The sequence below is a fragment of the Pyxicephalus adspersus genome, chromosome 8 (assembly GCF_032062135.1).
Source record: "Pyxicephalus adspersus chromosome 8, UCB_Pads_2.0, whole genome shotgun sequence".
NCBI classification, from domain to species: Eukaryota; Metazoa; Chordata; class Amphibia; order Anura; family Pyxicephalidae; genus Pyxicephalus; species Pyxicephalus adspersus.
In genome coordinates this window covers 68,472,425-68,499,591 of record NC_092865.1, presented here as the reverse complement: position 1 = coordinate 68,499,591, position 27,167 = coordinate 68,472,425, and the positions used below count along the sequence as shown (strand labels likewise).

At 39.6% G+C, this 27,167-nt stretch overlaps 2 protein-coding genes across 3 annotated transcripts in view; both read right to left on the bottom strand.

The window, feature by feature from the left end:
• Nucleotides 1-549: 549 nt before the first annotated feature.
• Nucleotides 550-19,112, bottom strand: NT5DC2 (5'-nucleotidase domain containing 2). The gene is made up of 13 exons (XM_072421239.1): nucleotides 18,898-19,112; nucleotides 14,230-14,477; nucleotides 13,265-13,320; nucleotides 11,478-11,571; nucleotides 10,797-10,925; nucleotides 10,470-10,530; nucleotides 9,367-9,469; nucleotides 7,241-7,342; nucleotides 5,877-5,958; nucleotides 4,858-4,944; nucleotides 3,831-3,971; nucleotides 749-813; nucleotides 550-640 (listed from the first exon to the last, which is right to left on the bottom strand). Exons 1-13 carry the CDS (start codon nucleotides 19,097-19,099, stop codon nucleotides 607-609), a joined length of 1,404 nt encoding a protein of 467 aa, XP_072277340.1. The 5' UTR covers nucleotides 19,100-19,112; the 3' UTR covers nucleotides 550-606.
• A 4,616-nt stretch (nucleotides 19,113-23,728) lies between these two features.
• The window catches only part of UQCC5 (ubiquinol-cytochrome c reductase complex assembly factor 5), a 4,550-nt gene continuing 1,111 nt past the window's right edge, over nucleotides 23,729-27,167 (bottom strand). Inside the window, exons 1-3 of one of the 2 annotated variants that reach the window (XM_072421042.1) lie at nucleotides 26,565-27,011; nucleotides 25,502-25,655; nucleotides 23,729-23,859 (exon numbers count right to left, since the gene is read on the bottom strand). In XM_072421042.1, coding sequence (XP_072277143.1) covers nucleotides 23,786-23,859; nucleotides 25,502-25,655; nucleotides 26,565-26,621 — 285 coding nt within the window. In that variant the 5' untranslated portion in view covers nucleotides 26,622-27,011 and the 3' untranslated portion in view covers nucleotides 23,729-23,785. Of the gene's footprint in view, nucleotides 23,860-25,501; nucleotides 25,656-26,564; nucleotides 27,012-27,167 lie in introns of those variants that run through there. The other variant, XM_072421043.1, reaches the window with a different exon arrangement.

The window sequence follows — 27,167 nt, the reverse complement described above, 5'->3', positions numbered from 1 at the left end:
ATCATACTAATAATGGTATGGGGGAAGGCTTGCAAGGCTAGGATCTAGATAATTCAGAAACTCTGGAATGAACTTCTTAAAAATAATTTGCCGTTAGATGAAAAATGTTTTCAATCCCGGTCCGGATCCATATCGGGTTTGCTGGATCACCCAAGTTCTTTAAATCGATATAATAATGGAGCGGAACATTTCAGTCGGGCAAAAGCCAAAACTTACATTTACCCAATGATGTTTTTAAAAGATGTTTAAACTAAATTAAAATCGAATACTACGTAAACAACTAAGCACACAGATTACATATAGTTATAGCTTTACCTTCCTAAGATCCTAAAATCTTAACATTTACACACATTCGGTGACCTAGGTTTTCTCTATAAGCGGTGGGCAGAATGAGATTGGCAGATTTATTCCTCTGTTCCGCCCGTCGGCATGTTTCTGTGCTGTAGCAGAGCCTATCCTTTGTATAAGAGAACACAAAAGGCCAATAACAATTTATAATAAAAATTACATAAAACGTCACTTATTTTTTAACCTGCTAGGAGCTCAGCTTTTCCTAATGTTCCAGGGGATGTAAGAACCAGTTGTGTAAAATGACATTCTTTTGATTTAGCCTTTGCACGCTCTCATTTCCCATCGGTTCCTGTACTGACGGGAAGTGACAATAGATCCCCTGCCGTATCCACACAACTGACAACGGTTCTAACGCTTACCCACCCAGTCTGAAACTAAAAGACAAAAAAACCATTACCTTAGTTCTTGACGTTCTTTCATCCACTCCATAAGAACTTGTTTGGATTCTGCATCTCGATACATCTAGAATAACAAATCATTTTTGATTTATCACTCATACTTCATGTATGCTAAAATATGGTACGCGGCCTCCAGTGGCATCACACATTGCTTGTAACTCGATATCGATGGCAATATAACAAAACACATTTCATATATGACATATTTATATATATTAAATCAGGTAAAGTCATTAGATACAATAACTAAGTGAGACAATATTGTGATTCACAAACACTCACGTAAAAAGAAATATACAAGAATATCCAATCATTAAGCAAAGATAATTTGGTATCCAGTGTAGCTACATGCATGGATTTGATTACTAGAAGAAGAAAATGGAAAAAAGAAAGGAGGGAGCAAGAAATAGAAAAGGCGGGAAAGAAAATGGGAAAACAAAAGGGAAGATAAAACGGCAAAAAGGTATAGAGTAGAAAAAGAGCCATTGTAGTAAACATAGATTAGGTTGAAAATAGTACAACAATATGCAACATGTATAGAATAAAATAAATATATTAATAAACTTATAAGACAAGTTAGAAGGTAATTTTCAAAGCAAGGCCAACAGTGTCTAGCCCAGGCATGGGCAAACTACAGCCCCCGGGCCGTATAATGGCCCAATAAGGATGTTTCTCCGGATCTTTGGGTGTTCCGCGGCTCTGGCCAGTGCCACCCCAAGAAGGGTCAGGAGAAGGACCCTAGCTACATGCATGGATTTGATTACTAGAAGAAGAAAATGGAAAAAAGAAAGGAGGGAGCAAGAAATAGAAAAGGCGGGAAAGAAAATGGGAAAAGTGCATGGGGAACAAAATGCAAAAACAAAGGGAAGATAAAACGGCAAAAAGGTATAGAGTAGAAAAAGAGCCATTGTAGTAAACATAGATTAGGTTGAAAATTGTACAACAATATGCAACATGTATAGAATAAAATAAATATATTAATAAACTTATAAGACAAGTTAGAAGGTAATTTTCAAAGCAAGGCCAACAGTATCTAGCCCAGGCATGGGCAAACTACGGCCCCCGGGCCGTATAATGGCCCAATAAGGATGTTTCTCCGGATCTTTGGGTGTTCCACGGCTCTGGCCAGTGCCACCCCGAGAAGGGTCAGGAGAAGGACCCCGCTGGGGGGGGACGCACCGGCCAGACCCACGGAACACATTTCTCGGATCTGAACCCGGGATGAGAGACTGGGCGGGTTGTGTGCAGTGACACAACCCGCCCACTCTCCCATCACAGGCTCAGATTGGCGATGGGAGAGTGGCAGGGTTATGCCATCATGACGTCATGATGGCATAACCCCACCCACTCTCCTATCGGCCCCTCTGTCAAATTTTTTTTCAGATTATGGCCCGAGTCAAAGTTTGCCCACCCCTAGTCAAGCCATTAGTATGTCTAAGTGCTAGTTATAAAAAGGCCGAATCATAAAACCACTCAACTATGACATCACAACTACAATTCTTTAATATGAAACATCTGTCCATTCAGTGATGAGAAACAGGAGACCTCCTCATGCCAAACTAGAGCAGAAATTTGGATAAGTGTCCGTCTGTATAGAGAATAAAAGTCAATCAGACACCCGACAAAAGGACTGGGATGGTAGACCACCCAATGCCTTATAGCAGTTTAAGTCCTGGAAAGATCTGGCAATTGAAGATGATGGGTGGGTGGCAACCCCTGTATTGTGACCCAACTCTTCAGTAACCAACCAAAAATACCCGTGTGGTTACTGAAAAGTGCTGGGTGGTGCGCCCAGCTAAAAGGGGCTGGGGAGAACACTGATGGAGCAGAAGTATTGGCTTTCTTTTGTGAGTGTTCGAAAGATGATGGCAAACCCTCCCAAGGATGTAGAGCCAGATCCAGAAGATATTTTTAGAAAGCTGAAGCTGTGATGGCCAAGCATGTTTGTTTCTGGTAATTAAAGAGAAGTTTAAAAAGAATGCCCCGGCTATATTATACATTGTGATCTTGGTTTTACACTTCCGGATTGTGGAAAGAGCCAGATTAGCAAAAATGTAATATGCAAGGTGCCGGTCTGGTGCCAGTGCTCCCTGAATCTAACGCTGCACTATTCACCTATAGCAAGCCCTTGCGCCGTCCCAGCAAGGCTTCTATGCGCAGGTGATGGCATCTGGGGAAGGACAAACAGAGAAGCAGGAGCCCACAGATAACACAGAACAATGGATTCCAGCAAGGACAAGTCCAAAATACAAAGTCAGAGATCATACACAGGTAATCAGTCTGCCAAACAAGGTATTCAAGGGTATAGAATCAGGGTCAGTGTCACAGGCAAATCGCAATCACAGGGTCAAGAAACTGGCAAAAAAACTGCAACACTAAAATCCACTAAAAAACACACCACCCTGTCTAAAACTAAAAGACTAAAAATTACCTTGAACATCAAGCTGAACACTACAACTGGGGTCAGTGAACAGAAGGGCTATAAAGTCCAAGCAGCCAATGGCAGAGCAGGATGAAGCCATTATTTTGCTCCTAAAATCTCATTATTCTGTAGAAAATGCTGCAAGCTGCTGAGCAGAGGGTAGACAACTAATTCCTTAATCTCTTCCCTGCTGCGGAGAATAAACAGGACATGATATACGGCGATGGTGCACAGCGCAGGATCGGCCGCATATGCATCTCCTGACACAGTTTGATCTTAGTAGGTAAGGGAGGTTTTGACCCTGGCAGCTTGAAGAACTTTCTCTTTTTTGGTCTGAAAGTAATGAAACATAATAATGATATCCCATGGCAGACCATTACCCTCCTCCATGTAACCATACAGCCAATACACTACAACTAGCTTTGTAAAGTCTTTAGGGATAAATTGTACCCTAGATCACAATGGCAGGCTAAGAGGATGGTATGAGACACAAAGCTGCCAGGGGAATTTTATGCTCCAACAAAATAGCAAAAGCAACAAACGGTTTAGATACGCACAAACACCAAGTGAAAAACTTCTATTCACATGCAAAGAAACTTGCTCTGAAATGCAGACTGCACAAGATTCATTTTACTTTTACAAATGAGCAATCGCCTGACCTGCATCCTCTCTAGCAGCCCGGTCAAAGCTTGTTGCCATGTCAGTGAATGCATGTATTGTTCAGTGTTTATTATCCGTATTTCAGCTTCCAATTCAGGGACTATGGCCCCGGTCCTCCATCCATGACGCAGCATTAGATCCTTTGGAGAAATAAAACAGAAAAGGTTTCCCTAATAAGATCAGGAAGCGTTTTCAAATCTAGTAAAAGCATCCTATACATTTGCAGTCATATAAAGCTGTACTTTAGCCACCATGTCCCTTTTTTATGTTTGTTGCTGTTAAACACACTTAACCCCCACCCCCGAAAAATTCTGTTTTGTCCTATTTTTTTTTTTATCATTTAGCTATCTCCCATGCTGCCATCTTGTTTTCTTCTCTTCTCCCCTATATACATTGGGTCCGATTTATTAAAGATGCCAAAGTCTGTGGAGGATACACTTTCATCAATGAAACTGGGTGATCCAGCAAATCTGGATTGGATGTAGTACAGGATAACAAATAGCAAATTATTTTTAGGAAATCCATTTCCAGGTTTGCTGGATCAACCAAGTTCTCTGATAAAAGTGTATCCTCTACAGCAGGTGTCAGCAACGTTTTATGGCAATTAGGCCATTTATGGGGTGGGGGGGGAAGCACAATATGCTGGACCCGCCTTAATGGTTCTGCCCATCACCAGGGAATGCCCCCTTAAGGTAAATCCCTCTCCTTCATATGCATTGCAGAGGAGAGGGATTTCCCTTCAGGGAGCTTTCCCTATTTACCACGGCGGCGTAACTATCAACGCCAGCCGCGGTAAATAGAGGGACAACTGCAAGGCGGCTCCGGTAGTTCCTAACGGCCCCTGGCTGATCCGCCGGCAACCTGCAGCTCCAGAGCCACAGGTGGCCGGGGGGGGCGTTAGGCCGGAACAAACTACCGGCTAGTCCGTAAAACTTACTAGCCGCATTAGGTGCAAACAGGGAAATGTTTGTATTTGTGCTCATATTGCACCAGTTCTTCACAAAATACCAATATTATAATACTTACTGCCAGGTCACTGTAGAGGTGATCACCAAAATAAAGCACCTTGGACCCTCTCCAGCCTGTTAGTTGTAAAAAATCAAACAGATTTCCCTGAAATTAGAAAATGTAAAAACTGTATAGGGTTTTTTGCCGTACACATACGTGGCATAATATATACAAAATGATTAATGTACACTTAATTGAAGTATAGAGAAATGTTTAATTTATGTTTGGACATTAAGGTTTCATTTACGTTTGGACTTTTTGGATGTGGTTTTCCCTTTTATGAAGTCTTACAAAAAAATACATTGCAGTCTACCAGTCCTTAGATGTGGTGACTATATTAGTTTTATTTTTCAGGCTAAAAACATTTTCATCAAACACAGAAAATATGTTGATCTTGCCAGAAATGCAGGGTCCTTATCACAAAAATAATCTTTTTTTAAACTACTACTACTACTCACATCTTCCTCCATTTAATTACCATAAACAAAAGCAGACATGCAATTCCAGACTGGATGGTAACCATAACTCTTACTACAGATACAATGAAGGAGAGAAGGTAGACACCCAGAGAAAGAACCTGTGTACACTACAGCCTAAGAAAAAGAAAACTAATGCAGCCATCAAATTTAAGGTGTGGTAAGCTACAATATATTACAGTTTTGTTTAGATATATTTTATACATCAAATAGGAGGTATGAGTTCCACATCTAATCGATGTAAATGCTGGGGGAAAGTGGGAGTCACAGTACATTAGTGTGGTGATGAATAGGAAGAATGCCTCCTGCATTACTGCTCAGTGGGAAGGATGTCACCCTTACAGATAGCCAAAAAGATCATTGGTGTCAGTTAAACAAGACACATAGGAGTCACAAACCCCTAAAAATCTCTGGAGGAGATCTCTGGAGAAACACTGCTATAAACAGTTTAAAGTGGAAATAAAGGGAAGCAGTAGCTAAAACAGCTTTTTGTACTTGTGCATTTATATAACATATACATGTAATACAATTATACTTGTTCTTTATTAATATCTAAATGACCTGTTTATATATTTTGCCTTTTTCCAGGCTGTTGATTCTGTCCCACTGCAGTGAACCATTTTCATCCAGTCTCCTGAAAGGCCTACAAGAAAAAGTCATCAGAATAGTTTACATGCCAGCACTTCAAGAGGTTTCCAAGCATACCAGAGGCAATTTTACAGGGTAATGATTTGCCTAGTGGTATTTTGCATGTTGCTTTGATTCAGGATTGAATAGTTATTTGCTAGTCTCCCCACACAAGTTATTTATACCGTATATCAGGCACTGCTGTAAAGTGTAAAGACAACCTCCATTAGATTTACACCTCTCATGTAGTAGTAATAATTATTCTGATATTATTTACTTGTGTTTGTTTAGCAGTGACATAATAAGCCTGATAAATTAAAGCTCTCCAAGGCTGGGGAGGATACACTTTCATCAGTTAAGCTGATCCAGCAAACCTGGAATGGATGTCTTCAAAATCATTTGCTAGTAAATGTTTTGATTCCTGGACCAGATCCATTCCAGGTTTGCTGGATCACCCAGCTTCACTGATAAAAGTGTATTCTCTCCAGCCTCGGAGAGCTTTAATAAATCAGGCCCAGCAGCACTTTGCAAAGTCCATGATATCTCAGAAGAAACTCAGAATGAACACAAAAACATTCAAAGGTAAAGTATGTTGATTGTGAAAGATGCTTGAGAAAGGGGGTTGGCAAGAAATAAATTCCCAGTGGGCAGAAAGGAAAGCTTATCAGTACAATATTTTTTATAATGGTTTGATAAAAAAGTGAAAAACAATAGTCAAGATGCAAAAAGCGGTTTGTTGGTTAGAAAATAAAGCAGAAAGCAGCTAAACACAACATAGAAAGTAAAGAAGAAAATCAAGCAGATGGGTAGAAAGTGAAGCAGTTGGCAGAAAGCAAACAAATAACGGCACCACAAAATGACTTTATAAGTCCAAATCTAAAATGCCCTCGTCCCAAGAAAACATTTATAACTTGCAGCAGAGGTCTAGGAATGTGAAATTGCGTTCCTAGTTCTCAGGCTCGCTGTCAGTCAGAAAAATTAGACATAAAGTCATTGTTAAATCGATGCATACCAGAGCTGCTAAATTTAGCCTGGGCATCCTATCCTATAATAAATCCTGGCCATGAAAGGTTAAACGGTCAAAACAAGTACAAAGTAAAGATCCTGGATGAAAAGAAAATGGAAAGAGTATGAAGTTGTTTGGCTAGGATTTTTCACAGGATAAATGGTGGGCCATAGCACCTACCACTTTGTATGACCTGCACAATAATTGGAGGCTAATATTGATAAAATCACGTATCAATACAAAGTTTGAATCGTTTATAGAATATATATTGTTGGAAGGAGGGATAGCATACTTGCGCCGGTCAGTGAAGAAGGCAGGTTTGTCTGCCTTTACGATAATTACATCAAACAGATCCCGCCAGTTTTTTCCTACCATGTAATTCATTCCTTTATTCCTGTAAGAAAACACCCGTGTCTCTCCAAGCCAAGCTACTGACTGAGCGCCTGGCTCTGGGTTATATCCCCACCCTTAGTGCTTCATTAATTATCTCACAGGTGAGAGTCTTCCACCTGCTACTCCACACAGGAGAGGAATCTTGGGCAAATATATCGCCCTTCCACCTCCAATCCTGCCTTGGTGTCACACCATTTATTCATTAATCAAAGCAGTACTGAGCCTCGGTGTCCCATATCCTTAAACATGCAGGTGTACAAGCATTGAGAAGTACATAGCAAAGATGTGTGACATGAAGAAACTTACACTTGTTATGGCTCTGAACCCACAATTGTTGGAAAAAATGAATGATAAAAATCTGATGACAGATATCAGGTGTGGTAAATGGTTTATGTGTGGTCCATATCCTCAAGCATACGGGAGTGGCTCAGAGCACATGACATAGGTGATGTAGGTAATGAGGAAACTTACACTTGTAACTGCATTGAACTCAAAACAAAATGAATGATAGATATCTGACATTCCTATCCTGTGTTAGTAAGAGTTTGTGTGACTAGATTATCACACATACCATCAGTGCTTGGTGTATCTAAAAATGGGCCAGATTTACTATTAGGCACAATAGGCATTAGGAGGCAGGAGGATATCATCCAATCTGAAGATGTGCAGAAGGAGCTCTTTCTGCAATGGCAATCTCACGCATGGTCAGTGGCTCTTTTTTCCCCCATCTATGTAGGATAAAAGGCAAAGAAGATGGAGGTGCCCGACACTTTTTTTTTTCCCCAGTTTACTTCAGCTTTAAGAATAACACCTTATTCTCGGACAAAATATACCCACTTATTACATTAAGGATCAGTCCACACAAAATATATAAACTGGATGAACATAGCAGATATGATCTACTAACTGGTTTCCCATTACATTCAGATACTTTTCTTTTAGTTGAAAGAACCAGTGGGTTAGACCCTGGCTACTTCTATATTTTGGAAAAAATAAGCTCCATCTGATACAATTCATGACTCTTTTTCTATCAAATTAGGAGGTTGGTATCCACTTTTGTATCTATATTTTCCAACAGGGAGAAATGGATCCCTCAATTTGGCCATATTTTGGCATGCATAGCCAGTAACATGGGCAGTAGGTACAGCACTCTCAGCAACACAATTCCCAATAAATAGCACAGTGGTTTAATTCTCCAGCATCTACCAAGGATATCTTTTGTGGGAGAAAGTTTTAAAAGAGTACCTAAACCCTTACCCCTAAAAACTTTTTTGCATATGGACTAGGCAATGTCCCTTCTGCAACTAGATACCCTTACCTGCCCGATGCCAGTTTTTATAATACACTCACCTGTCCCTGTTTACCGTGGGCATCACAATCTTTTTCTCCTTCTCCCGATTCTATCTTCAAACATCTTAATTGGGAAGGAATTTATTCCGCCTATTACTTAGAACTGCAAGGTCAAGGCAGGTGGGTGTGTTTTTTTGCAGAAAGGACATCAGCTAAACCTTCTGCAAAAATCTGTAAATAATAGGTATGTATATGCGAAATATGTAAGTAATGTAGGTTTTCAATGTGAAGTCACTAAAACCTTTTTTTTTCATATCGCCTAGACTTAGCATCATGTTAACTAACACCAGACCCCACAGCTACAAGCAAACAGACCTGGAACAGACAGACTAAAAAGATACCTTGTTCTCTTTACATCAGTACACCTAGGTGAAAGCTAGAAGAGTATGAAGATCAACTGTTGCTGTACTCTGCAAGCTGTTCAGATGTAGGTCTATTGACCCAGGATAGTTAATCTGTTAAACATACAATTGTCTACCAACGAAAATGCTCAAGCTGGTCAAGGGAAGTAAAAATAAGGACCCAAATAGATTGCAAATTGGTAGTTAGATCTCTAACCTCTATCATCAATGGATTTATGTCATTGACAGTCAGAAACATGATGTTTGGATTGTTGGATGATAAGATTAAATAGGTAATTCAAAAATGTGTGTTTTGTCCTGATGCAATACTTACACAAAACTAAAAGGACTATTTGTAATAAGGAAAAGCTTCTTATTGTGTCCTACAAGCCTCTTCAGTACAGCATAGACTTCTTCTCGATGTAGAATGTAGTGCTCTGGAATAGGATATAGAACAAAAACAATTCTTCAACTGCTGGTGCACTGTAGAACAGAATATTTCTTCACTAAGAAAAAAAGGTATATACCCTTCTACAAAGTAATCTATGCAAGCATGTGTATATGCATTTGAGGTTTTTGTTAACAATCGTTTTTTGGGGGGGGAAATAGTAATAGTAGTAGAATACACAAAAGTAGTAGAGAACACAAAAATTTAAAATAGAACAAGACAATACAGAATATCAAATACACAGTATATAGGGAAATAGGGAAAGGGTCAGGGGGAAAAGTCTGTGCCTGAAGCCTGCAGATCCCCCAGAATACTACTGAAAACAGAATACAAAATAAATACTAAAGCCAGCGAGCTTTTAGAGGGCCGTGGAGAGTAGAATGACTGTAAGCAATCCAGGGGTCCCACACCTCAAAAAACTGGTCGTGGGTGTCAGTCAAAATGCTGGTCAGGTCCTCATTAACCTTAAAATACATCCAGTCTAGACTTCAATGCAAGCCACTCTCTCAGTCCTCCAAGCCCCGGCTATTGCTTGTTGAGCCGCCATAAAAACAAAGGCTGCCGGAAAGATCCACAATTCACAGCTTCCAGTGAAAACCATAGAGGGGACTCCGAGGAAGCATGCAGCGCGGAAAGTTGACTAATCTGTGCCGCAGCATAGTATTTAGCCAGGTTGGGTACCCCAAACCACTCGGAATGCCTGTGCGTGTACATGGTCCTCTGAGCTACCCTAGGCTTCTTACCATGCCAAACAAACGCATTTACATGGCCTTGTAAGGTACTGGAGCCACTACTGGTAGTGTTCGAAAATAGTAGAGAAGTTTTGGCAGCCATGACATTTTTACTGCCACTATCACATTTGAGGTTTTAATTAAACAAAAGTGAGACCCCAGGTCTATGTTCCCCTGTAAATGCAATAGCCTCAAAATGCTGAAATATTAGGAACATAAAGATAGCAAGTTACATAAGAAGATTTACACTCTTCTTACCCATGTCCTTCTCAATCCAGTCATACATCATCCCCTTAACATGTACATCTCTTATTGCGTCCTAAGAAAAAAAAAAAAAAAAAAAAAAAAAAAAAAAAAAAAGGTGTGAAGGTCAACTGAATACAAGCTTTATATGGTACAAATATGATAACATACTTAGTAAAATTGAAGCTATCTTTCTATATCTAAGTCTCCTGTTCATACAAAAAAAAAAAAAAATAGAGACAAGAGGCATTTTTAAGGCACAATATTTGAGTAAATATATGTTCTCAGAAAAATCCAGTATACTTGGTGGTAAACAGACAACTATGCAATTGTAACACTCACAGTTGTATCTTTGTATAAGTGAACTGGGTCAAAGTCAATGCCATTAGTAATGAAGAAATCAGTTACACAGGAAATCAGAGTCATCTCAGATAAAGAAAATATATCCATGAACTGTTTCATTGAAGGTCCCTGAAACATAAATGTAAATTTTGTTATCATAACACAAGGACATCAACATTTAATACGGAATAAATTCCAGATCATTAAAGACCCAATAGTATTAGGAGCTATGTTCATTCAAGATCTTCAGATTCAAGATCAAAACAGTGTAATACAGGACATTTTAAACCTTTATCACTCTTTATCATTCCTCTATCAATCTTTATTATTCAAAGTAACCTTTTTTTATATCCTTTTGACATTGTCTTAACAGGTGAAAACCTACAGGGCATAACCTTTCACTTGTAGTCACCCAAAGCTCCCAAAGACTGGATGAAGAACCCACAATCTGGATGAGAATATTTTGTTCTGCCTGTGTGTGTCCAAGCAAAGATGCCAGTAAGACAATTATTTTAATTCAGGCTTTTATTAGACAATGCAACTTCACTCATCAATAAGATATTATGACTTTTTTTTTGCATTTTGATGGACTACTAACCACATATATATTGCTTTCTGTACAACATCCTACTAAACTATAAGTGAAATGATTGGAAAGCTCTAATAGTTAACATGTAATACCTTTCCATAGAAATCACTCATCTGGAAAAGGGGGACATGTGGGGTGCCCCCATATAATTCCATGACTTCCTCATCTGGAACAGGCTTAAGACCCCTGTAAATGGCATTACAAGAAAAGAATATTATCATCTAGGTTAAGGTTCAGCAAATACACTTTAAGCCAAGTCAGAGAGAAAGCGCAGAGCGGCTGCTGGCAAAGTGACAAGCTGGCACGGATTATAAGATTTTCAACATTCCCAGAAGTAAAACAAATACAAAATGTACTTTGTTTTCTGGGAGTTTAAATCTGTTGGGCAACTTAAAGGCAATGTACAAAATGTTTGGCAATGTATACAGTCCTGGTCTCTAATGATCTGCAGGATGGTAGCACATTAGATGTAAAAAAAGTAATCAGTAAATTAAAGTACTATTTGTCATGCCTACCTGTAGAGAAATTATATAGAAATTAAAGACTTGCAGGCCCAGGCCAGTTTTTAGGATTTTGAAATACCATCATAAGGCCATATTCCTGTAAACACATGTTTGATGACACATTCTATAGGGAAATTTGTAAGCAGTTTAGGTTTACAATGGTATTTAAAACAGATCAAACTTTGTTAGGACTCTGTCACTAGTATTAAACAAAACATCAGTATTTGTTTTATTAGGTCCCCCTGTACTATGATTTTTTACCTCTAGATCGTATCCTGATAGTGGAACTTTCCTTTTCTGTTCCTTAATTGGGGTGACAATGCTTACAGCATTTTTATCACCCTGTGGTGGTGTAGTTTTGGATGGACATTTAGTTTTAAGGAGACTTTAAAATAAACAAATGCCAGACTAAATCTTCAGCCTTTTTTTGGTTGTTTGGGAAAAAAACATTTAAACATATGTGTTATAAGAACTCCTGCTATGATAATATGGCCTGTAAATGCCACTGTATCAGACAGCGTGACCTATTAAAGGAAATAGACAAATAATAAATCTATGACCAGGATAAACCGGTAAAAAAAATCATATTACAGGGAGGAGAACAAAAAGTGCTGCCTTAATGCAGCTGACGGATTAATCAAAAATGTATGCCTATGGTCACACGCTTACCAAATTTAGCTGCTTCTGAGTTGCTTTGAACCATTTACCAGGTGAACGTAGAGACCTTTCACTCGACTGATTTTTTCCAGAGTTAGCAACATAAAAGTTTTGTTTTTTTTTTTAGACAAAAAGTGAACATTCATTTACCTAGTAAAAAATTACTAGTTAAGCTAAAGTTCCACGTTCAAACTTTGCAATCCACTTTGGGACCCTTTTGTCCCTTCTACAATAAGCGTTCTTACCTAGCTGATTGATGCCTTAATCCGTTTTAAAAATTGCCGAGCTGTGCATGTGAATTTCAGTGTATGAAACCAGGATTATATTCAATTGTAAAGCAAGGAAAAATGATTGAAAAGAAATTCACAGATAAAACGGAACTTTGTATTGAACTGGGAAAGCAAAAAAATTATACACAAAATGACAAATGTGTGTGCCATTGTCTTAAATGTGACTCAGATTTGGTATTTCAACCAAATATAAAGGAAAAATAGGGATCCTTCACCCCAACACTTGCCTTGAAAGATGCAATGTGTTTTTTTTATTATTTGAATAGTTGTTTGGTTCACCAAATATAAAGCATACTGGGCTTTCAACCAACCAATCTGCAATACACTGGCCAAAGACAAAAGTATTGTATAGGCCATGTCTTGCGCTGAAAAATGCATCTAATGGGATAAAACCTAAACTTAGTACCTATCTGATAGCCATGCAGTTACCTGTATGCTGTTCCAAGCTGGATATAATGGAAAGCATCAATCTTCATCAGTAGATTCTGCCCAGATACAGGATAATATAAACTGAATTTGTCTGTTTTATAATAGCATCTATGATATTGCAGTCCAAGTATAAAGTAAAACCCATTGTGGTTAAAAAAAAAAAAAAAAAAATGCAATACAAAATACACATTTCCTTGTCCATGAATTCACCCTCTGATAAGCACTGTCTGTGTATTTGGTATCACATCTGTAATTTTCGTTTATGTATTTGGCTTTTATGTATTGTAGAAATAGATAGAGAGGGGTTTTTGGCACATTAAATGGTTTGTATTTACTTGAGATTAGAATAGTAACAATTACAAAAAAGAACACATATCATTATAGCTATCTTGTGAAAATTACAACAAATTTAAAGCTACTTTCAAGGTTGTTTGAAGGTGTACAGGAACACCCATATGCGAGATTTTGTTTTTAGTCTCATTTACATGATTACATAGAGTGACTTTGTCTCCAATCCCGACGCATTTCGCTGATTTGCTCCAGGGGGCTCAGAGACTTTACAAGTCAGTAGTTGATCACTTGGTGGTAATAATTAAAGGAATGGTTATAAAGAATAAATGTCTTACTGCATGGAGAATAATAGCAGAGAGTTAATAGTTTTATTATGGTGCAGTTGTAACCATAATTCCCAGGGGTGTTAATAGAATGAGTAGCTTCCAAATTTTTTTAGTACAGGCTGAGAAAACTAGTGACAGCTAAGAATTAGGTTTGCTATTCTAATAGGTACAAATCAATTATTGTGTCAAAATACCCTCTCTGTCTATTTCTACAATGTATGTTAACATGAAAGACAATGTACCGCTTTTATACATATAAATCCGGACAGAAATGAACCATCCAGGAGGTAATTAGTGCCTTCTGTAATCTTAGGTCTCTCAGATATCACATTCATTGCCTGACCATGCCCAAATTAGGAAGGATAACCTAGGGTGACCTGTGAGCATGCATGACATTTTATCTACTGTCACCTTGTAATGCTTGATGAGTATGTCCCTGGCAGTGTTGAATATCATTTTATGAAGTTCATTGGAATACTCGGCCAGAGTGTAATCATAGTCAAAGCCATAGATCTCGATGTCTGCCAGACTGATTTCATTGTTTGAACATATTGTTGCGGGGTTCAGGAGATTGCACACACCCGGAGGAAGAAGATCTGAAACAGAACAAACACAAGGCATTTGTATATTGTATACACATTATGTGCTGAATATACTAAAAGGACTTCTGTACAGGGTTGTATATGCCAAGACTCACAAAAATATGTGAAATACAACTCACACTAATTGGACCAGTGTGAGAAGAAATGTTTGATTGCTAAAAGTCATTTCAAATTACGATGACATTGTCCATGTTTACCGGGAAACTGAGATAAGTATTTTTTTTCCAGCAATGCAGCCTGATAACTGGGATGTTAATGCTGTAATTTAGTTCCTGGTCTGTCAGGTCTATGAAAATATGCAATCGGCTCCCTCAGGAAGTAGTTTCAGCAACTACTATAGATTGCTTTAAGAAAAAGCTGGATGATTTCTAGAAGCAGACAATATAACTGGGGATTAGGGATTTATAGTAAAGATAACAGAGACTGCTGATCTAGGGAACATCCGATTGCCTTATGGAATCAGAAAGGATTTTTATTCCCCTGTTGGAGCAAATTGCTGGCATGGTGCTTGTGTCCAAAGTGGAGAGACTTCCTCCCCCTTTTGTATTCTGCCCATACAACAGGAAGTAAGGAAAATTCAGCAGTAACAAAAACTGCAAAAACGATAAAAAAAATTATGCAGCATTGAAAAGATTCCACTCGCTTTCTGTCCAGGTGGCACAACAAAGAGAAAGAAGAAATCCCACAAAATGATAGAATAATGTCTTTTTTAAACCTATCAAGTTCAATCACTAGGGAAATAAACCTTATCCAGAGCTTAACCACCTGGGCGTTACACTGATGTCTAGATTTCTGTACCAAAAGCATTACAGGTTTTTAATGAATTTTTTTTTTTTTTGTTTTTTTTTTTTTCCAACACTGAACCCTGGGGTACACCACTAATAACCTTAGACCATTCAGAGTATGAATCATTAATTACAACTCTCTGGATGCGGTCCATAAGCCAGTTCTCTATCCATTTACAATGGCATTGCATGCTGTTATTAAGTCTATGATCCACCAGAACCCCCAGATCCTTTTCCATTTCTGACTCCCCCAAATGTATTCCCCCTAGACAGTATGAAGCATGCATGTTGTTAGCTCCCAAGTGCATAACTTTACATTTATCTATATTAAATGTCATTTGCCACTTAGCTGCCCAATCAAACAGTACATCCAGGTCTGCTTGTAGCTTATAAATATATGAATATATTTTGGGCCATATATATATATATATATATATATATATATATATATATATATATATATATATATATATATATATATATATATATATATAGGCATTCTGTTCAGCCATCAGATGTTCAGCTGTTCCTTTGAAGGAACTTCTCTGTTTAGATGAAATGAACCGCCAGCCCTTGTCATGTAATGACTGCAGACCAGCATAGCAGTCGGTGTCTGTACATAATGTGAATGAACCTTGTAGGTATCAGTTACACCATGTCAAAAATAACCAATGTATTCTGCAGGGACAAGCATGATGCCAAGAGACAGAGTAGTACACAAGCTTCTATAAAGGGTCGGTCACACATTCATGTAGCAATCGATGGGCCCTGCTGGCTTATATCTCAGGGTTTATTATTTAATAAAGAACTACAGAAACCTAGCCTATGATTCATATTTGGTGGATCCACTCTGTAGTTTTGGTCACTCCGTAGTTTTTTTTTTTTTTTTTTAAATCTTTCACATTCATTTGCCTCTCCTTTAGTTCCACATTTAATTGAAAAATAAAAATATTATATCAAATAACTGATATATCATTTTGGAAACTCTTCTTGGAGTTGATTCAATGCATTTAAAGCTGAACTCCAGGCTAAGCACATATTGTCCAAGTACAATACAAAGAGGCTTGTGTATTGTTATTTGGTTCTTGGTGTGCTTTCTGTATTTTTTTCCAGATGTGTGCCATAATCCAGCATGAAACTTTGCCTCTGAGCAAGAGCTTGCTGTGAAGAAGACCTGTCACTGCTGCTGTCAACTTGTACACGGTGACTGGTATCTACCCCTTACTGACGTTTGCTGCTGACTCCTCCCACTGCTGTAATTGTTGCATCTGATGGACCCTCCCAGAAACATAAATTGTGGGCTTGATAGTCCTTCCCAGAAACATAAGGAGTGGGCCTGATGGACCCTCCCTCCCATATATATGGGCAGTGGGTCTGATGGTCCCTCCCATAGCTCTGCTCGATGAACAGACTACATACAGCACAGCATTGATGTACCTGGTATTTTTACAATTTTTAAAACCCTTTGAGGTTATTAAGGAAAATATTTAAGGTTTTGTTTACACCCGTCTACCGTCCTCCATCTATCTGCTCCCCAAATTATAATATGTAAAAAAGCCAGTTAGAAAAGTTGTTCCCAAACCATGGCCTTACAGTCCATATACAGGACTATGCTTGCTGTAATCTGGCCCTTGGGATACTATTCCTCTCTCTGACACTGTGGGATTGATTTATTAAAGCTCTCCACATTTAAAGAAGGTACACTTTCATCAGTGAACCTGGGTAATCCAGCAAACCTGGAATGGATCTGGTCAAGGATTGAAAACATTTTCCAACAAATAGCAATTTACTTTAAGAAATACATTCCAGGTTTGCTGGATCACCCAGGTTCACTGATGAAAGTTTATCTTCTCTAGTCTTGGAGACCTTTAATAAATCAGTATATAGAAAAATACAAACAAGTAGATTTCAAGAATGATCATATCACACAAGATATAGTGCAAAGTACAAAAACGTGAATTAAATTTTTCCAGCTTATTCCGGCTTTGTTACAACTTTGTTGGGATGTCTAAACTAGACATAAATCACTGCTGAGTTGTATGACAGCAGTAAGTCTGTATAAAGAAATAAAGACATTACTTGAAATAATACACATAGTGTCTCAAGAAACCCAACGCGTTTTGCCTTAATGGCTTCCTCAGGGGAGTTGGAGACGGACAATGTACTAGATTGAAATGTTATATGAATCAAGCCCAAAGGATGGGGCCCAATTCCTCACATTGGCATCATCAATGGGAACCCAATTCTGTCACTGATGGGGTACTATTCTTACCACGGGCACCATACCGCCTTATTCCCCCATTTTACTGTTTTTAATGTTAATGCTTCCCTATTATGGGAGTTACCCTCCTCCCCTAACTTGGTTCAAGAAGCCAAACACAATAATAAGTCCTGACAGAGGACTAATCTAGGACAATAAGTTTTTCTTGCAGTTTTAATATATTAGTTACACATATGGCATGAAGTAGAAATTAGTCATTAACCTCCCTAGTGGTCTACTTCCGTCCAAATTTCCATGCAAAAAGCGGTACAATTTTTTGCATGGAAATTTATTGTTCATTGTAGGCTGTAAGTCTTAGGCATAACTCACTGATAATGTAATAAACTTTAAATAACAAAACGTAAATATGTAATGTAACTGTACAGTAGCATATATAATATAATTATATATATACACTATATAAAGATTTCTTTGTACTGGATTCAATATAGCTATTTTGTATTGAATCCAGTACAAAATGTATTTAAATTTCCTGCGGATCCTCCCGCATGCACCAACGTCACCGGGAAACCCTGGAGATCTCATCTTTGCAGTTAGCAGAAGATCTGAGGAGCGGGACGTGTCCCCAGGACCTGCGGGGACCAGGGGGACACCGACAGAACAAGGTAAGTGGGGTTTTTTTTTTAGTTAAAAGCGACCCTATGTGTCATTTTGGATTACCGCTTTTTGCATGTAAAATCCACCCCGAGTCACACTCAGGATTACCGCTAGGGGGGTTAAAGTGGAACAAAACAAAAATCACACACCTTTAATCCCGCAGATCCCTCGATGGCGCTGGTCCTTCCCACAATCCAGTCCCGCGTCGTCCTGGGATTCCTCTTCATCCCGGCGCGGGGAGCCGCCATCTTCAGCCTTCTTTCTTCCTCACCTGATCTGGCACTGCACAGGTGTGAGAACGGGTGACGTAGCCGCTGTGAAGGTAACCGATCTCACTACACATGCGTGAGATCAGAATCTCTTTCCCATAGGATGAAAAATGCTCCTTCTGCTCATGCCTGAGATTACAGCATACGCGGAAGGTGCAGCCAGAGCCTCCATGATGCGTGACGTAGGTATCCTGGGACGCTCTGCGCTCCCATTAAGCCTTGGTTTAAAAAAGTGTTAAAGTGATCATTTAAAAAAAAAATTTTTTTGTACTTTTGCACTTCTATGTAAAGTACAAATGTTAAGTTACACCTAAATAAATCTCATCAGGCAGACACATTGGACACCATGCACACCTGTTCCTGTGTATCTACTGATCTCTGTGCACTGTGGTTTCCTGCCCCTGCTGCCCCCACCTGTATAATATTACCCCCACCCCACCCCCCACATGTGCCCCAGAACTGCACCCTGTCACCCCATTTACCATACACCAGTTTTTTCATCTCATGGTACCGGCTCCATAGTTGAGCTTTGCTGTCCACTTTCTCTGCGGGAGTATGTTTTGCTGAGTGCCCTCCTGTGCCCTCTGTGCCCGGGTGTTGGTGAGGAGGGGTGCTCAGCCTGGCACACAGGCCCCGTTTGTACCCCGCGAACCCCGCCGACCACCGCGTACATAGCGCAGACATACTGCTGCACAGATCAGACTACACGAGTGCGCCCCGTGTGGTGTGTGGCTGAACTGCAGCCGCTGGCACGTCATTGCCATGACAGAAAAAAAAAAAAAAACAAAGCCAAAATGTTTAATATAAAGTATAGAAAAGAATGGCTGCTAATTGTATGACTCTGCTTACTGCTTCCATATCTGCATACTGCTACATTATACCACAGAACATAAACATAGTGCAAAATATGACTGGAAAAAAAACAAGTACACAGTGCCAATGCAAGGAGCGCTGTTGCTTTGTAATAAAACAACATATTTATCATAGGGGTGTTCAGAAAAACAAATTAGTACCCATTTACAATACCGTGCTCACATTCAATGAGGTGTGGTGCGCCATGTCACATTAGACGATACCCAGGTGCCACGCTCCAGGCCTCACATTCGGCTGCCCTATGCCCAGGCCCATGGGGTTCTAGGCCTGTCTGTATCCAGCGTCTGAAGCAATGTAAAGTTGTCATCAATATATCAGATACCTTGTAACACGGCGGCATCTCCCTATATTGCAAGATATTAGCCATGGTGGCTAATTTGGAATCTGATTGATTGATTGCTTCTGTGGACAGGTGTCTTTTATACAGGTATTGTAACAAGCTTGGATTAGGAGCACTCCCTTACAGAGGTTCCTCCTAATCTCAGCTCGTTACCTGCATACAGGAGACACCTGGGAGCCTGAAATCATGCTGGTTGATAGGGGATCAAATACTTATTTCACTTATTACAATCCACATTTTGAGCACTGGGTTTTTGAGGGTTCTTTTGTTGTTATTCCGTCTCTCACAGCTACAATAAACCTACTATTACAATTATAGACTGGTCATTTCTTTGTCAGAGGGCAAACATACAAAATCAGCAGGGGATCAAATACTTCTTTCCTCACTGTATAAATATATATATATATATATATATATATAAACTAATATAATTAGCAAACATAGAGTATCTTTACAATGTTAGGGATTTTGAAGTGGCATAAAACAATACAAAAGGATTTAGGCAATTGTTTCATTTTTATTTAACAATATACATATAACATTTCATAAAACATTTATTACATGATACATATGTCTCCTATATATTGTGGTTACCCATAGAGACCCAAGGTAGCTCACAAGCTTATCCCATCTTCCTTATCCCTTATCTCAACGTGTCTCACTGAAACAAGTCAGATTCTTTAGCAGTATAGAAGGTGAATTTTCTTTTTAAGAAATTATGCAATAATACCCCAGCTTTAAACCCTGCAAAACAGGCACCCTTCAGAGCAAGAGGTGGGCAAACAAGCAAAGCTATCTCAGTGCGGGTTCTTCACCAGATGACTATTTATATCAATCCATCAAGTTTATCCAGTACATGTCTTAGGAACTGATTCATTACTTTCTGTAAACCAAAACTCTTGCAAACTGGATGGGAGAAAAAAAAAACTGCGGACTGATTTCTTTCCAGGAGTCCTTTTGATATCTCCTGATGGCTGAGATATTTGGATTCCAATTCAATTGATTGGAATGATAGGAAAGAAAGTATATATATTATTTTATTATTATTGTTAGGGTTTCTGATTGCCATTTGATTCTACACTTGCATCCCATTTCTTTTCTTACCATGAGTCTTACTATGAATTACCAACCGCACTGTCACCACTGCAATACATCCACAAAAATGTCTTCCATTTTCTGTGTGCTGCCAGCATTTTTTGTATGAATGGGTAACGCAATGCATTAACACAAAGCAAGGTGTGTGCTTGTTAAATATGACTACAACCCACAAAGAACTGAAGGTGTCAGGTACTCGCCCTCCCTCACACGGGGCGGCAGGGGATGGGAAAAGGAGCTTAGTGGTGTCTCTCTCCTGTCTTTGTGTTGTAAAAAAAAGAAGAGGGGGCACGGTACTATCCATTGTGAGTGCGCATCATTGTTATATAAATGTACCTGCCCCACTACACCCATGCCTATGTGTCACTCAAAGGGGAAGACACTACACCCCTACCACCTTTATGCATCTTTTATACTACGTTTTCCAAAATAGCAAATGTGACAATTTAGAGCAGGGGTCGACAACCGGTGGTCCGCAGCTCTGGTCGGTGCATCCCCAAGCAGGGTCAGAAGAAGGACCCAGCTGGGGGGACGCACCGACCAGAGCCGCGGACCACGTCCCCCATACAGTTCCTAGGCTCAGGGAGTTGGGCGGGATGTATCCCTAGACACAAGCCTGTCCACTCTTCCATCACAGGCTCAGATCTGTCATAATGATGACATGGGCGGTCAGGAGCTGTTTTTTTTAATGGTCCGGGACCGAAAAAGTTGGCAACCACTGGTTTGGAGGATGGATAGATGGGGGTTTTAGCATTGTAAAACACTTGTAGAGAATAACAGTTAAAGTGGACCTAAACTCAACATCTTTACTTTACATAGAAAGGTAGACAACCCTTCTAAAGTAAAAATGTTGTTGTTGGATTTTTTAGGTGCAAAAAAGGGTGCAGCACCACCCCTTTTAATCTTGATTGCTGTGGCAAACAAGACCTAATGGGAGCGCAGAGCCTCCTGTAATACCTACGTCATGCATCCCAAAGGCTCTGGCTGCTTCTTCTGCGCATGCCCTAATTTCGGGCGTGCGCAGAAGAGCCATTTTTTTTCGTGGTGAAATTGGCTCTCTTTTCTTTTCCCCTTCATAGCGGCTACTTCACCCGATCTCACACCTGCGCAGTGCAATATCGGGTGATGTGGAAAGAAGATTTGAAGAAGACGGAAGAAAAGACAGAAGATGGCGGTGCGCAGTCCTCTGTACTGGGACCAAGAGGAATTCCAGCACCATCAAGGGATCTGCGAGATTAAAGGAAAGTGTAAATTTTTTTATTTTTAGTTCAGTTCTGCTTTAATAGCTATGTTTATATAAAAAAAAAGTCTATATATCAGACCAAAATGCAGTAACAGCTGGGAAAGGGAACACAGGAAGTTAATATTATGGACAGTTCCTTCAAATAGGGGCATTTGGGAGCTATATTTTTGGGCAGGTGATCACAGTGGTAAAAACTTGGCGCCTTCCCTTAAAAAATTATTAAAAAAATGGTTTAAAAACTAAATGTTTTAACTTATATAAAAGGGTTATTTACACTTTTATATAAAGTAAAAAAATATGATAGGTCCATTTTAAATGGTCCTTTGTGCAATATTGTTGGTCACCATTAGATGACGCTTTGTCTTCATATATAGTGAACAAAACCCATCAAAATATGGCAAGTGTTTTTATACACGTTACATGATCACAGCGCCATCTAGTGGCCTAAGCCTAAACCAAGACCCTATTTCTAACGACATTTTCTGGTCAAAAAAAAATCTTGGTTTATATTTGAGTATAAATGTAAAGTGATTTCAATGTTGCATGTGACATCATCAGCATTTAATCTTTACCTTTCCCTAAAAGCAATTTTTTTTAGAAATCTTTTAAAACTTTGGATAGGGTAGACATAAATCCTTGACAGATTTTTGTCACAATTACCTCTTCCTCGCTAAAAAGTAGGCATCTCTCCTGGGCATTTGGGCAGGTCTGAGCCCGGACGCACCTGTTCTTCCAAATCAGTATCGCTCCTCTCGCTGACCAATCGGAAATGGCCTCTTAATCATCATTGGCTATTTAGCTGGCTCAGGCACAGCACTCGTTCCCTGACCTTCCTTGACAATTCTTCCACCTATTGATTGGGCACCGTGTATCTTCCTGCCCACCCTGGTGTGCCCAAGGACCGCAACCTGGCAGTAATTAGCAGTGCGACATCCTCACCACTAGAGGCTCTGGAGAAGACCTAGTTACTGCTTAGACTCTGCGCCTTGGCCCTCCTAAGGGAACACAGCACTTCTGCACAAGCAGTAGCGCCCTCTGGAGGCTCTGTCCCCCCAAGTGTGACAATTTTACTGCTATTTAGGGTTACGTTAGGAAGTTTTTTTTTTTTTTTTTGTGGACAAAGTTCTACTAGACATGAAATTCGAGAAAATTCAATAGGCTTCTAGCATTAAGATTAAAAAAAAAGAACTTTTGCCTTAAATTTCAGTCTGTAAATTTCAGTAAAAAAAAAAAAAAAAACGTCCCCAGGACAATGAGCAGGGAAATCTTTGTAACAGAACGCAAAACAGCAGCTTACGTGGGTTCAAATCCTTCCCCACTTTATCCATATTTAAAAGGTTTGGTTATCAGGGAAGGTAATGTTTGCCCTTGAGATCAGAACATTTTAGCACAGGCTGGGGGGGGGCTCAGAGACATATGATTAACTCTCTCCATTTTACTTCTGAAAACAATGATCATCTCTTGGTATGGAAACATTACCCAAAACACATACTATGGTTTTAGAAGGCTTTGTTAAATTACTTCTATACACATTTATTAAGAATTATCTATGACACAGACATAAAAGCCGTATGTCAGACATCAGCATCAGGACTTTTACTAGTTAGGTATCCTAACAATTCTCTTCTCACTAACCCTTCCTCCCAAGCTAAAACTTTTCATTAGACAAAACTAGCCACAAGTAAAATAAAGATGGTATACACAAAGTGTGTACAGAGTAGTCCATCAAATTGTTCATTTTTACAAAACACACACAATCTAGTTTATTGAAAATACATATTTATTTAAATTAAACCATCAGAGCCACAATATAAAAATATCAGGATTTTGTTTCCGTCTGCTGAATTCTTTCTTCATACAGTCTCTCTGACTGACGTCTTCTATATACATCATCTGAAATAAGAGTATACAGAATGCATTATGAATTGTTCATTGTATGAGAAATCTTTTACCAAGTAGAAGAAAACAAAGGAAACCCCTCTGCTTAGTGACCCCTCCAGGAAAAAAACTGAAGGATTGCCTATTTCTCCTGTTACTAGAAAAATAAAATGTTTGATATACAATGTCCCTTAACATTACTGTTACATGCGCCACAGATGTCTGCAGCAATTCCTGCAGAATCCAACATTTTCATGAGTATTGGATTTCCTATCCCCTGCTGTGCTCAGTGGTTTTATTCACATACACTTACTATACCACTTTGGTCTATAGTAATATACAGACTGGTGGTAGGAACCAGGAACATTTTTTTCAGAACTGTTGGATTATACAATCTATCTGTATAATATATATATATATATATATATATATCTATCTGTCCACTCCCTCAGTCCTGGAACAGGTTTCATGCTGCTGATTTCTCAAACTCAACCGGGATAAAACCAAACTCATCATCTTCCCCCCTCAAATTCCAAATCTCCCCCTGACATATATCTAACTGTTAATAACACTAATATTCATCCCTCCCTTCAGGCCCGTTGTCTTGGTGTCACCTTCCATTCTGCCCTCTCATTTACCCCCCATATTCAGAACATTTCCAGGTCCTGTCACTTTCACGTACGCAACATCTCCAAAATCCGCCCCTACCTGTCCTGAGACCACCAAACTCCTTGTACACGCTCTTATCATCTCTCGTCTGGACTACTCCCTAACTGTTCTATTCGTCCCTCCCCTGTTGTCTTGACGTCACCTCGTATTCTACCCTCTCATTTACCCCCCATATTCGGAACATTTCATTTTCACCTGCGCAACATCTCCAAAATGCGCCCCTACCTGTCCCCAGAAACCACCAAACTTCTTTTACATGCTTTTATCTCTCATTTGGACTACTGTAACCTCCTCCTCGCTGGTATTCCACTAACCCGACTCTCCCCTCTACAATCTATTATGAATGCTGCCGCCAGACTCATCCATCCTTCCCTCCGCTCCTCTTCTGCTGCATCTCTTTGTAATTCTCTTCATTGGCTTCAATTTCACCTTAGAATCAAAATCAAGCTCCTGTGCTTTGCCTTCAAATCCCTCCACAGTTATTGTCCCACTTACCTTTCTAACCTGATAGAAAAATACTCCCCTTGCCGCTCTCTCTGCTCCTTCAATAACCTACTAATGACTTCCTCACTCATAACCTCATCACACGACTTTTCTAGAGCTGCCCAACTCTCTGGAATAGTCTCCTCCTTCTATTCAGCTAGCTCCTACTTTCTGCTCATTGTAAAGAGCACTCAACGCTGCAACCCCACCTCCTTGTCTTCTTCTGTCTCTTGAACCTTCACTACTCACCCACCATTCCATATCTTCCCTCCTATTGTGTGATACTTCCCCCACCTCCTAGATTGTAAGCTCTTCGGGGCAGGGTCCTCTCCTCCTCCTGTGTCACTGTCTGTGTCATTTGCAACCCCTATTTAATGTACACTGCAGCGTAATATGTTGCAACATGCACATTCACGTGGCTTTGCTGAAATACTATTAAAAACAACGCTGCTCTTCCAGAGCCAATACCTTCAAGGAATTTATCCCGCATTAGAAATAAACTTACAAAATGTTTCCTTGCCGATCCGAACATTAATCATGAACCATTCCATGGCACCACCCATGACGAAAAAGAAAGGAAGGAATCGATAGATACCAAATCGCTTCTTCCCTGGGACCAAATCCAGAAAAGATTTCAGTCTACTGCCCATATTGGATGTCTGCAAAAAAGAATAAAATTCCTTTATTAATATAGTAATGGAAAAAACAAGAAAGGAAGCTACATCAGGAACATTACATGGAAGAATTCCTATGATTGGATCTGGGTAGATTTTGTGAGCCACCTAAAGAAAGAGAAAACCAATGGGGAGCATAAGTAAAAACAATTACCACCTAAACAAAAAACCCTGCCCCCTAGGGAAAATGAGCACCCCTATAGAGGGAGCTCCAGGACAATACTAGAATATGGGGTATTCATCTTTGTGTGCAACTCAATGTATGAATGAAATGCATTGCTAATCTAATTTTAGGTTTGTATGATCAGACCGGTCATTGCTACAGAATGGGACAGGTGATGTCCCCTCTGCAATAATGTGACTTAGCTACCTGATATCAGAGCTGCAGCTTTATTTACTAAACGGTTTGTAATTGTCTGCAACCAACCTTGTGATGTTCACACACAGCCCCTAACAAGTGACTTTTTGTTACTTTGGAGATTACTCGTAGACAGTCACTAGATCTAGTGTCCCCATTGGAAGGATTCTCCTCACTTTTTAATTTAGTTAAATCGGACCTAAACTCAAAATTTTTTCTTTTTAACATTAAAGGAAAGATATTACTCGTATTAGAAGTAAAAATGTTATTTATATTAATTTATTATTATTATTTTATTTATTTATATTAAAAACATAAAAATATGTGTGCAGCACTGACCCTTTCTGTCTTGATCTCAGAGCCTCCCGAGATACCTACGTCATGCATCCCAGGAGGCTCTGGCTGCTCCATCTGCGTATGCTCTAATCTCAGGCATGTGCAGAAGGAGCCTTTTTCCTCCTAGGGGAATGAGATGCCGATCTCACGCATGTGCAGAGAGGTAGGCTCTCTTTTTTTTCCATTTACAGCGGCTACACCTGCGCAGTGCAAGATCCAGTGATGTAGCAAGTGAACCAAAAGAGAAGACAGAACATGGCGGTGCCCAGCACTTCCTCGGCGCTGAGATGAAGAGGAATCCCAGGAGGACGCGGGAGCGGATCACAAGAAGGGCCGGCGCCATTAGGGGACCTGCAGGATTTAAAGTAAGTGTGATTTTTTTATTTTTAGTTTAGTTCCGCTATAATGGCAATTTTTTTTTATAATTAAAGTCTATACATGTACAACTAACAGCTGAGAACAGAACACAGGGAGGTAATATTAGGGACAGTTCCTTTAAATGGGGGCATGCGCTGAAGGAGCCTTTTCATTAATAGAAAATTGACAATCTTACGCATGCGCAGCGAGATCAGCAATCTTTTCCCCAATCTACGTCACCTGATCTCGCGCCTGCGCAGTGTATCTGGTGACATAGGAAGAGGAACCCGAAGAAGAGAGAAGATGTCAGTGCCTGGCGCTTCCTCTGCACCGGGACGATGCGAGACACAAATGAAGAAACCTCCACGGGATAAAGGCAAGTGTTAATTATTCATTTTTTGGGGGTTTATTTCTGCTGTAAGTAATCTGTTCTAAAGAAAACACCG

Bases quoted from the DNA above. Each gene is read 5' to 3' on its own strand.
- NT5DC2 (XM_072421239.1), bottom strand. From the start codon at position 19,099: ATGTCTGCGCTATGTACGCGGTGGTCGGCGGGGTTCGCGGGGTACAAA. The intron at 14,478-18,897 runs GTAAATGGGGTG...GTTCTGTTTCAG, and splicing joins GATGAAAAAACTGGTGTATG to ATCTTCTTCCTCCGGGTGTG. The intron at 9,470-10,469 runs GTAAGAAGAGTG...ATCCTATTCCAG, and splicing joins CTGGATTGAGAAGGACATGG to AGCACTACATTCTACATCGA.